At 32.2% G+C, this 12,174-nt stretch overlaps 1 protein-coding gene across 1 annotated transcript; it reads left to right on the top strand.

The window, feature by feature from the left end:
- The first annotated feature begins 7,807 nt into the window (after positions 1-7,807).
- Positions 7,808-12,172, top strand: LOC110640573 (plant cysteine oxidase 3-like). The gene is made up of 5 exons (XM_021791925.2): positions 7,808-8,025; positions 8,606-8,757; positions 9,128-9,290; positions 11,406-11,606; positions 11,767-12,172. Exons 1-5 carry the CDS (start codon positions 7,905-7,907, stop codon positions 11,892-11,894), a joined length of 765 nt encoding a protein of 254 aa, XP_021647617.2. The 5' UTR covers positions 7,808-7,904; the 3' UTR covers positions 11,895-12,172.
- The last annotated feature ends 2 nt before the right edge of the window (positions 12,173-12,174 follow it).

Raw genomic sequence — 12,174 nt, 5'->3', positions numbered from 1 at the left:
TCGGGTAGTACGTAGCTCTACAAAATAATCTCAAGTCAGTACTGTAATCTGCAGCTTACAGTACAAATACTAAGAACATTGCATAGTTACTATGATACATTTCAATAGTTCAAACTTTCCTACAATTTATTTTTTTTCGAACTTACTAATATTTGAAACTCATTTTGATTACAATATCCTTTAACAATTACTAACAGTAACATTTTTGCTCTCATCCAGAGTAATTCTATTACTGTAACTTACTTTTAGGTCTTCTTGCCTTACATTAAATAGGCTCACTAATTAGCTTTATAATTTATGGTGTGTTAGAAAATACTTTTCGCTAATAAACTCTTCCAAAATTAATGTCAATCACACTTGTTATCATAGTTTATATCCTAAAGGACTAGTTACTAATGCATCAAAATTTATTCCCATGCAAAGGAATAACAGCAAAACATATAATCCTAACACTAACATACAAACAAGTAGTGCTGGGATCAAATAATAACTAATTGTTTCTTCTAAAAATTAAGAACTTACCAGCCACCACATCCAAAGTTTCTGCTCTTTTCCCCTGATGCCTAGAGTACACCCTGGCTGGTTCACTACTCTATTCAGGTTGATTTACTGTGCTTGGATTATGAGGAGTACCAACTCTATTTCTATCTCGACTTCTACTGACTGTTTGTAAACTTCGGAGAGCAGATCAAGGTTCTCTAGTACAATCTCTAGCAAAGTGTCTAAGCTTTCCATAATTGTAGCAAGCTCCAGTGGCTTTATGACAAATGCCCCCACGTAGTTGGCCACAAGAGTTGCAGATGCGAGGAGGATATGAGCTTCTAGTTGTTCGACGATTGGACCTTGGTGGCTTCTGTTCTGATGATCCGCTTTTGTCATATCTCTGAGCTCGGGATTCCTAAAATTCTTTTCTCTTCCCCAAATTATTATTTGAGCTCTGACCACTAGTTTTCTCACTCTTCTCTATTTCATGCTACCCTTATGGGGGTTGGGTCTGTACTTGAGCTTGGATTGACAGATGATCAGCCATTTGTTGAATGAAAGTGGCCATTTGCTGGGCTATTTGTGCGGTAATTTGTACCGGTGGAACTGGTACAGTCGGGCCTTCGACACTCTGAGGAGCTGAGGCCTCCCCTTGTGCCTCAACTGAAATTGGTTGTTCTACTGATTTATCTCTCTCTTCCATTCTATTCACAAAATTTTCTTTTCCCGGGACAACCTACATAAGGAGATTTCTCTCTATTAGTTTATATTTATGATGCAAATGTACTATATGTATCAAACATTTAAGCAGTTGTATTTACCGATAAAATATTTCAAATTCACAGTTCAAAATTTACTTTAAAACCATTGCTCTGATACCACTAAACATGTCACACCCTACTCCTCCGTAAGGCATAACATGATTTGGTAGTACACCTAATGAATTACCGTACTTCGCCTACCGGTAACCCATTAAATATACTACGAGAAATTTTAAAATAATTTCCGTTCATTTTTAAGCTGGTGGGTAAATTTTTCACAAATATTAAAAATCTTTAATTGACACTAAGTCACAAATCAAATTTTTTGTTATTTAAAACTACCGCAATTTTTACAAAAATTTCGGCAGAGTGCCGGCTGTATTTTGAGAAAACAGTTCTTCAAAACCTGAAAAGAAACACACTCTCAATATTTTTACTTGACCACAACTCCAATAAAATTCATTTCTCCATACAATTCAATTCCAACAATGAATAAATCATTTGCAGCAATCAACTCATTACATTTTTAAACCAACACTAAACATCTCATTTCAGAAAAGGAAATAATTTATCATTCACAAAAATACAAAAATTTAATTATTTACATTAATTACAAAACTCAAAAATAAATTTGAATATTATAATAATTTGCATTTTAATTACATATTCAAAATAATATTACAAAAGTTCTTATACAACTGCTCAAAAAATTTACATATATATAATTACATGCATACATCAAAATCTAATGTACAAGGGTATACCTCTAATATACCCGAAGCTAATCCCAATAAGTCTTCAAAGCTATCGCTGAGTGATGAACTTAGTGGTGCACAACTATAATTTAAAACATAATATAAATACCTTGTCAAAAGTTTAACAAAGAATTTGGAAATCTTGAATACCTTGTCAAAATTTTAACAAAGAATTTGGAAATCTTGAAATTCAATCAAAATTCCAAAAATCAAAATATTCGTTGCAAATAAAATAAATCATTTGTTAAAATGACTCTGCTCAAGAATTTCAATTTATCAAATCATAACTGAACATTTAAAGTAATTCCAGTAATTTATGGAAACAAATCTTAATTTCAATAAAATCAATTATGCATAAATCCCATTTGAAATCACAATTCTTACTATTCAAAACCCATTCTTTATCTCACTAACTATGCAAGACTAATCCGTAAGGGCCATCTTCGGGGCGATTCTAACTCCCTATGGTTGGGGAGGTCAAATCATCGTGCACAGTACACACCACAATAATGAAACTTCCGAAAGGGCCAATGAAAAACTTAGACGCAATCTCTAATAAGAGGAGAATCTAAGCCTGTGCATGTACCATGGTAGTCAAAATAAAGCTAACTCTATTGTCTCCTCAACAAATGAGGGAGACGGGTAATAACCTAGTCAAGCATCTATAGTGAGATATAAAATAATATCATGAATTTATTTGTCTTTTTTATGAGCATAAATCACAACACAATTCAATTCAAAGTCAATTCCAATATCCAATAATTTTTATGCTCATCATAATTCAAAATATATTTTATCATAATTTTTTTCCAAAACTAATTTATTCACTCCTCAACAATGCTCAATAATTGTTGAAATACCATTTCACAAAGCGAAATAAATGCATACTATAACAATTTTAATAATTATTTAAATAAATCCAATAATTGGTAAACATAATACATAAAGAAACTAAAATCCTTTAACCAAATAAAATATACAAAACTTTGACAATGTAAAACTAGTTGTGCACAAACCTCTTTATCGACTAGTTTACTCCAATTTTCGATTTTTTCTCGAAGATCCCTTTTCAGTATCTTTTTCAACTGAAACACACAATTTATAGTGTTTCAGTACCATATCTCATAATTAATCCATTAATTTATTTCATGCCTATTTAATTGTAGCCTTAAATTTGCTTAAAATGGTATCGTTTGAATTTAGTATATTGGGTCACTATTCATTACACTATTTAAGTCAAAATATTGACTTTTTCCTACTAAATAGGTTTATTAATTCTAATTGCACTCATATACCACATTTTGGGTGTCAATTTTGTTGGCATTGATTGCCAATTCAATTTCTAATTTCCCTAGGTGCAAATCCAAAATTTCAGTTCTGGCTTATTGTTTTCTACTATTTCATTGGTCTGGTTACTGTGAAAATTTAGCTAAATGTCCTTCATCAAAGTTGTTCTTTATTGTCTTAGCTTTAATTTTCTTTTTGAATCACTCCATTTGGAGTTTTGTAGCTCAAGATATTGCCATTTTCCTAAGGTTGGCCGGATTGGCACCTACCCAGAATTCTAGGCAAGTTTTTGGTTTTGGCAGTTTTGGACAATCAAATTTGGGTGGCAAATTGACTTAGTTATGGGCAAAATTTGGGTTGGTGTTCTTCATAAAAGTTGTAGTACTATGTCTCGACTTTCCATCGGTATAAAATTCAGGTCATTTGGACCTTCCTACACCAAGTTATGGCCAAATGAACTACACCAAGTTAGTAAACAATTAGGTCAAACCCAGAATTGGCACACTGCCACTGTACAAAAATGACAAAATGAATAAATACTGTTCATTTGGTCATTTTTGTATAGTGGCAGTGTGCCAATTCTGGGTTTGACGTAATTGTTCACTAACTTAGAGTCACTTTCTAGGCATGATTTCTACATGAAAAATGTGTCATTATGTCTCTATTTTCATCGCCAATTGGCCTCACACCAATTGGGTTGACAGAATTACATTTTTGGTCCCCTAAGTAAGTTGACCAAGATCAGGCTGTCCAGTAGTGACCCCTCTTCCATCCGAATTTGAGTTAACTTCTCACCACTCAAACACATCCTAATTGGTCCCAGTTAACCATTTTGAGTCTCAATTAGGTTAATTTGGTTCAATTTCAAAAATTCCAAATTTTCTCCAATTCCATAAACCCTAATTCATCCATCTTATAATTTTTCATGCAATCAAAGTGTAATAATCTCATTAACCAACTCATTTAAACTTATCCACACTTTTAATTCAAATAAAATCCACCAAATTCAAGTTCCCCCTAGGCTGGCTAAAATTTAAACCTCCCATATTTTCAATTTTTCTAAGTTAATTCTACTCATTTAACTTGATTTCCACAAGTATAATTCAATTTAAATGGAAAGAGTGACTTACCTCACTTGAGCTTTCCAATCTTCTTAATCCTCCAATTTTTCTCTAATTTCTTTCTTCTATACTTCTTGTCAATACTCAAAATCAAGGTTTAACTTGAGGAACTAGGAAATTATGGTGAAATTTAGGGTTTTGAAAGCTTAAATTTAAGCTTTCATGGAGGAACTTGGGGAGAGAAATGGGAGAGGTGAGTGCCACGGCAAAACATGGAGAAGATGATAGAAAATTAGCTTTTTAATTTTGTTTTTATGTATAATTATCCTTTTTTTGACTTAGTCAAAATTTTAAGTAATTAGAATTTACTTATGAGGTCATGTGTGATGTCACACACATGATGTCATAAGGCAATTTTCTTTTCTTTTTTCTTTTTTCTTTATTTTTTCATGGTTCTTTAATTTAAATCTACATTTCAAAATTTTCATTTCTTAGATTTTATTGGACAGTTAGGTCATGAGTCATCTCTAGGGGTGAATTGACCAATTCGTCCCTCGCCGGTTTGATCCGGTTTGCCAATAATTCAGTGTTTCTTCTGGAATCCTGATCTAATTATTTGATTTGGTTCTCAACCTTTTTCTGTGATTTTCACATGTCCCCTAGCTTCGCAATATTTCCTAGGATTGCGATGTTACAATGCCCCGTACGAAATTAGGGTTTTGACTGATATTGCAGTCATTTCCTGGTGCGGTCACCCATCGCTGTGACTCCCGGCTCATTTAACTTTTTATGCTCTGTTTTTCTTATTTATACTTGACCTTCTGGTAATCACTATTTATTTTCATTCAGGGCTTTTCTCAATGACTTAAATATGATTTTAATCCTCTTACTTGTCCGGAATAACAAAGCTCGCCGTAACAGTGATTTGCACAGGACCATGCATGTAGGGGTGTTACAAATTTATCACATATACATTATGAACATAAAGCTAATTTAAGGCATTTAAATATGAAACAACTATAGTATGGCATGAATATTGAACAAGAAGTATCAATAACCCTCACTTTGATTAAATCTTTAAAAATAAAGTGATATAAATAAGAATATGTGCATACTTATTATCACCCTCAAATTTATCACATATACATTATGAACATAAAGCTAATTTAAGGCATTTAAATATGAAACAACTATAGTATGACATGAATATTGAACAAGAAGTATCAATAACTCTCACTTTGATAAATCTTTAAAAACTTTTCTTAAACTAAAGGAAAAGAAAAAAGAAAACAAAGAGAAGGAAGAGATAAATTTACAGAGAGCTCTAGAAGGATGATCTTTGAGTTTGTTTATTTCATCTTCCTAGTGTAGTGTTTATAGAATTTGGGTGTAGAGTTCAAGGGAGATAGATAATCCTATTCCTAGAGAGTTTAGAAGTGCTAATGAGATAGGAATAAATAGAGATAAATAGGGATAAATAAGGATTAAAAAAATAGTGAGCTTTTATTTATTTAATTAAAATCCTCTACTAGGCTTTATTGGCCTTAGAAAACTAACTTAGGTCCAATTACGGATTTTTTTTTTAATAAGACAAATTCCAAAAGTAATTTTAAAAAAAAATTATTTAAATTTAATTAATTATTTTTTACTCTTCAAAATTTTCTTCAAGAATCATGTCATACATATAATTATTTATTTTTAATGTCTTTAAATATATCTCATAGTCATATAAATTTTTCATCATTGGGATCCTCACGGCCTTAATGTACATGCCTATAAAATCACAAAAATAGAGGTATACAACAACTGTCCTTAAATTTATGGGATTATAATACCACAGTCCCTCAACTTAAAAATAGAATATAAAACTCTCTTAATTTTTAAATTTTGTACAGTAAAATTCCTCTGATTTCTAATCACTAGTTTCTCGGTTAAATGTTAACCTGGACAAATTCAATATGGTGCTTAGTCAGTATTTTTCTCTTCTCTCTCATGTCACGTGTAACAAGATCCTTCAAATAAACAACATGCATTCGCTCAATATGAAGAACAGAGTCCCCATAGTAAAGAACCTATAGGCAGAGTATCAAGGGAAAGAGCAGCTTCAGTCAAGGGAGCAACAAACCTAAAAGATGTCAGACGAGCTGAGAATAGGTATGGCAAAGCATTGGTATCATAATCTCATCTAGTTAGGACGTTCACATGTCCTTCAAGGATACCCGCCAATAAAGTCAAGCCAAGGACAGAGCTATTATAGATTCACCCATCTTAGGTCTACAAAGGATCCCTCACAAGTAGGCATAAGATCTAATATATATCTAATAAAACATAACGTTACTAAATCACCATCCAAGGAGGAGAACTAAACTCCATTGTTGGACAAAAACAAAAGAAATGGAAAGGAAACAAACTAAGACTAAAAGCAAGAAGCAAACTAAAGACAGAGAGAGGGGAAGGTCATTGGTCATATGGCCGGACCTCTCCTGAAAACTAAATTGAGTTTAAACTTTAGAGGTAAGGGTGAGCTTTGGGTTTAGAGAGAGAAAAGAAATGGGTTGAAGTTATTTTTTAGATAAATAAGTCCAAAAAAGTCTTGGACTTTGAAGCTTTTAACAATTCTATTCTAAAAACTTTTTTTAACAAAAATACCATAAATTTTGAATTTTTAAATAATTGTACCCTGCCATCTATTTTACCATTAATTTTAATGGTGACAATATCCTAAAATTCCTAAACTTTATATTTTTTAACAATTGTATCATAAACTATTTTTTAACAAATATATCATGAACTTTAAAATTTACTATGATTGAACCTTACTATTAGTTGCTCCATTAAATGTTAGTAGAGTTATTAAGTTAGCACTTCTAATCTCTCAAATTAAAATTAATTAAATTTAATATATAATAAAATAAACTATAATTAATATAGTAATGAGTCATATTTTGAGGCTGCCAAGGTGGGTTTAGTTGAATTGTTGAGAGAGAATGTTGATAGGGAGTGAGGTTGAGTCTTTATAAAAATACAGTTAGGTTGGGAGCTTAAGTGATAATTTATCAAGATGATAAAGTGGTGAAAGTGGTATCAGTTTTATCATAAATAAATTTTATATTTTTTTATTATAAATTAAGTTTAATTAGTATCATTTTGAATATTAAAAATACTAACACTACTAATATCTCTATTAATATTGAAAGGTGCAACTAACGATGTGTTTAATTATAATAAAAATTTAAAATTTAAAGTATATTTATTAAAAAAATTTGAGATACAATTACTAAAAAGGTAAAGTTTGTGTTTTTTCTTTTTTTATTAAAAAATTTTAAATAAAATTATTAAAAACCTTAAATTTCAGGATTTTTATTTGTACAGTACCCTCCTTTTTTGGGCCTAACAAAATCTGCTATTTATATGTTTATCCTTTTATTTCTTCAATATTTCTCATTCATTGAAGAAATGTTTTCAAAATTACACCAAGCAACTGATAAGGCCTGAAGGATTTCCTTTGGGAGCCAGAAACAACCTGCTTTTCTGTGTGTTTCAGGAGCCACGTAAGCATGGTGGGGCAAAGCTCCTCTTCTAAAGTTCAAGCTCTTTACGATCTCTGCACGACCACCTTCACGCCTTCGGGAATTCTTCCTTCTTCCCCAGCTATCCACAAGCTCTGCTGTCTTTTGGGTATTTTCCTTTTCTTTTTTTTTTTTTCTGTTGTTAATTGATTTGTGTCTGTAATTTTCATGTTTGGCTCAATTCTTAGGTGGGTTTCTTGAATTTTGTGGAAGTTTATGTGTTTGCTCTGTTTTAAGGCTGGAATTGAGGAAATGAAACTTGTTAATAATTGGGTTTTGTTTCATTAGATGGAAAAAGTTTTCCTCTTTTTCTTCTTCTTCTTCCTCCTTTTCTGAATGCTGTTTTGGTCAAATGAGATATGGTTTCTACTGATTTACTGCAAAACAACCTGCTATTTGGACCGTAATCTCTTAACTCCAGAAATGCTTGATAGGAGGAAATTCAAATTATCAAGCGCATGACACTAATCCATTTTCAGATGTGAATTTTATCACCATCTATGATTTATATGGGAGACAATGCATAATTATTATATTTTATCCCATAATTGTTCTGAATTTTCTTCAATGGAACCAATTCCTCCTTAACCACTGTTTATGGCAAGAGAAAATGAGGGATGTTATGCTTTTTTGATAAAGTCATATTACAGATTTATCATATGCTATCGTTAACTATGTCTGTTTTGCAGACACAGTTCACCCTGTTGATGTAGGGCTTAAAGAGGAAAATCCAGATTATGATCCAGGGTATGGCTTTTTTGTACTGAACAGATTAAGTAGCGCAGCTAGATGGGCTCAGCCAATTACTTACATAGATATTTATGAGTGCGATAGTTTTACGTTGAGCTTTTTCTTCTTTTTTTCATGGGGAATTTGCTTTTAAGCTTGTTGATTGTTACAATGGCCCTCACTCTGGAATACTTTCGTACAGCCATATCTACAGTTTTTAAATTTTGACATTTTATTACATACTTAGTGTGCTCAACTTTAATAATACATATGTTTTTTTCCCCTTCATTTCCTTTTCTGTTTCTAGAATTGTTGGGTGTCCATGGCTCCATGTATGTTGAGAAGCAAAAAATTGCACCAAATTTTGCCTTAATATTTTTTGAGCACCTGTTTTATTTGCACACGAAATCTGAAAATTACAAACGAAATATAAGTTCTTGCTGTTCAAAACTGCTTGATGTGAATAATAATTGTTTATGCAGATGTGTATATTCTGCTTTCCTACTTCCTCAGTTATTCCACTCCATGACCATCCTGGCATGACTGTTTTCAGCAAAGTTCTCTATGGTTCCTTGCATGTGAAAGCTTATGATTGGGTTGAACCTACCTGCATTTACGAAAGCAAGGGATCTTGTAATTCACGAGGTTTTTTTTTTTTTTTTTTGACTTGCTTTTCTGGCTTCTAGCATGACAGTGTTATGGGTTCCACAAAATGAAATGAACTGATTTTTAATTATTACTTCTATACCTTCTAATTATTTATTCCCATGGCCATGACCTTCCTACAGTAACTATCTGCATTTGAAATAGTTGGTGTGCTTTAACACTATAGTTTAATATTAAAATCCTCTACAAATATTTGGGTGGTGGTCCTAGATTTAATTTAAATTCTAAATCAAAAACCATTCTCATATTCATCTTGTTGATGTTGGTTTCAATTTGTGGCACATTTATGAAACTGCATCATTTTGTTTTTGTAACCATCAGTTGGAACCAGTGAATTTCTGATCTTCAACTTTGGATCAAATTTCTTCTAGCTTGATGGAGTTGTTCATATATGTTTCCATAATGACCAAACATTTTGTTGATCATGGAGTATCCACATTTCGAGTTTTTTTTTTTTTTTTTAAGTGAACTGAGTGGACTAGACCAGTAATCACATTATCCACCCATTGTTTTCTAGACATTCCACATTTGTTCCATGCAATAATACAGCAAGTTATTCAGTTTTATTTAAAAAAAAAAAAAATAGAGCCATTTTTTCAGGATTACTATTGTTCAGAAGCAGCATATATTTTACAATGAATTTTATCAATCGTGGTGGTTATTCCACTGCATTAGTTGGTGTTTGGTTCATGGATTCTAATTTTCTTTTGGAATCACTTTATGAGGAATGTAATGTCTAGGCATAAAATCATTGTTTTGTTTAATTGGGGGGGAACAATTTGGTGGATGTATGATTACTACTTTTGGTTCATCTTCTGAATCATGTAGGTATTCAGGGCAAGATTAAGGTTATACCTTAACTTCAAGTTTTCTAAATTGCCCTTTAATTTTTTGCTTTTTTTATTATTTTAATATGGATTAGTGTTCTTTTTTAAAGCAGAAATACCATTCCCTTTTGCTTCAGTTAAATGTGAAATTAAGGTATAGATTCTTGCAATAATATGAATTTCACTATATATACATTTGTCAAAACTTTATGATCAATTTAAGGGGGGAAAAACATTTATGTGCATTTTGTCAATTGTCTAGCAAGCAGCAAAGCAAAAGAAAAAGAAAGAAAGAAAGAAAGGAAAAATAATAAAAAAAAAGGCAGCAATATTGTATACATAGTTGTGATAAATTGGAGATAGCACTTACAAATATGATAAAACTATAAACAAAACTCAGTGCATATTGTCTGTCAACTAATCAAAGATATCTAAATGCTGCCTAGGATAACATCTACTTAATATGGTGGGCATAAAAGTAGAAGAAAGTATATTAATTGCGTTAAGATGGTCATAAGAGAAATTAGGGAGAAAAAGGACTACAAAAATATGTGGCTTATAATTCTTGTTGCAGGTATTTGTGAACCAGAAAAAATAAAAAATAAAAATAAAAAAAGAAAAAAGATTTTGGGGCATAATTATCCAACATATTGTCTAATATTCCAAGCAGAAAATGTGAGATTCCTCTGTAAATGAGATTCTTAGAATGTGAGAGTGTGGGTAATCATAGATTTCCTGAGTAAACCCAACACAGATTACTCAGATTCCCCCTGCAGTTTCTTGACCTCTCATCAACCAAATGCTCCCTTAATGAAAGAAATCCACTAATAGTGTGATTGCTCACACTGTTGGCCTTGTTGCTAAAGCATGGTAATGTGCAGCCTAAAGCAGTCCCATTTATGGGAGAAACTTTAGATCAACTCATTGTTTGGCTATGTATGTAAGGGAAGCTGGTAAGTTGGATGATTGTTTCGATTAAATTATGGACTTGCCTGCAGACATTTTGTATGAACATAAGAACATTACGGTTTATTGACTTTGTCTTGCCTGACCTGTACAAGGCTCATCATTGTGAGTATGACTCAACCATATTGTTATAACTGCTAATTGTTGCCATTAGTTGTGCGAGATGGTGATTGTTTGGCTTTGCACTGTGATTTGGTATTAGAAAAAAGATAAAATTATGCGCAATTAGCAGCAGGAATTGCTATTACCAAATTTGAAATACATATGGCACACACTTGTGACAATAATTTATCTTTGGCAGTAAAGTTGGCGAAGTTGGCAGTTGATAAAGTTTTGACAGCTCCATGCGGGACATCAGTCTTGTACCCAAAAAGTGGGGGGAATCTTCATTGCTTCACTGCAGTCACCCCTTGTGCTGTGCTCGACATTCTCACACCCTCTTACAGTGAAGATGCAGGGAGGAAATGTACTTACTACCATGATTACCCTTATTCCCCCTTCTGTAAGTATTCTTCTCTTTGTATTTACCATTACTTTTTGTTCTCTGCCTGCAAATCTTTACGAATGCTGCATGTGTTGGTTGAAATGCATTTATCTTTGAAATTTCTTATATGAGCAACGTGCTAGATGTTCTGTAGCTTATTGGACATTTTACACTGCAGGTACAGGAAATGGAGCAGAAATAAGTGATAGTAAAGAAGAGGACTATGCATGGCTTGCAGAGATATCAACACCAGACAATCTTTATATGCATCAAGGAGTATATACAGGCCCAGCTGTTAATGTGTAGCTCTTATTATCAGTAGAATCTGTGCATATACTCACGTTTGGTTCAAGCTTCACAGACTTGTGAATGTAATAGCTTGCTATCAGCCACAAATCTGTTACTTTCTATACTTAGCACAGAATTTTGCACATGAAATTGTATTCATTACATTATCAAGTCTCCAATATGTTTTATTATTTAACTTGTACAGGTTTACTTTTTCAATGGATTTTCTATTTTCCTTTACGGAGAATGATGTAGCAATCAAAATTTACCTTATTGGACCTTTTTTCAGATTATCATT

The sequence above is a fragment of the Hevea brasiliensis genome, chromosome 2 (assembly GCF_030052815.1).
Source record: "Hevea brasiliensis isolate MT/VB/25A 57/8 chromosome 2, ASM3005281v1, whole genome shotgun sequence".
NCBI lineage: Eukaryota > Viridiplantae > Streptophyta > Magnoliopsida > Malpighiales > Euphorbiaceae > Hevea > Hevea brasiliensis.
This window is presented reverse-complemented; position numbering and strand designations above follow the sequence as displayed.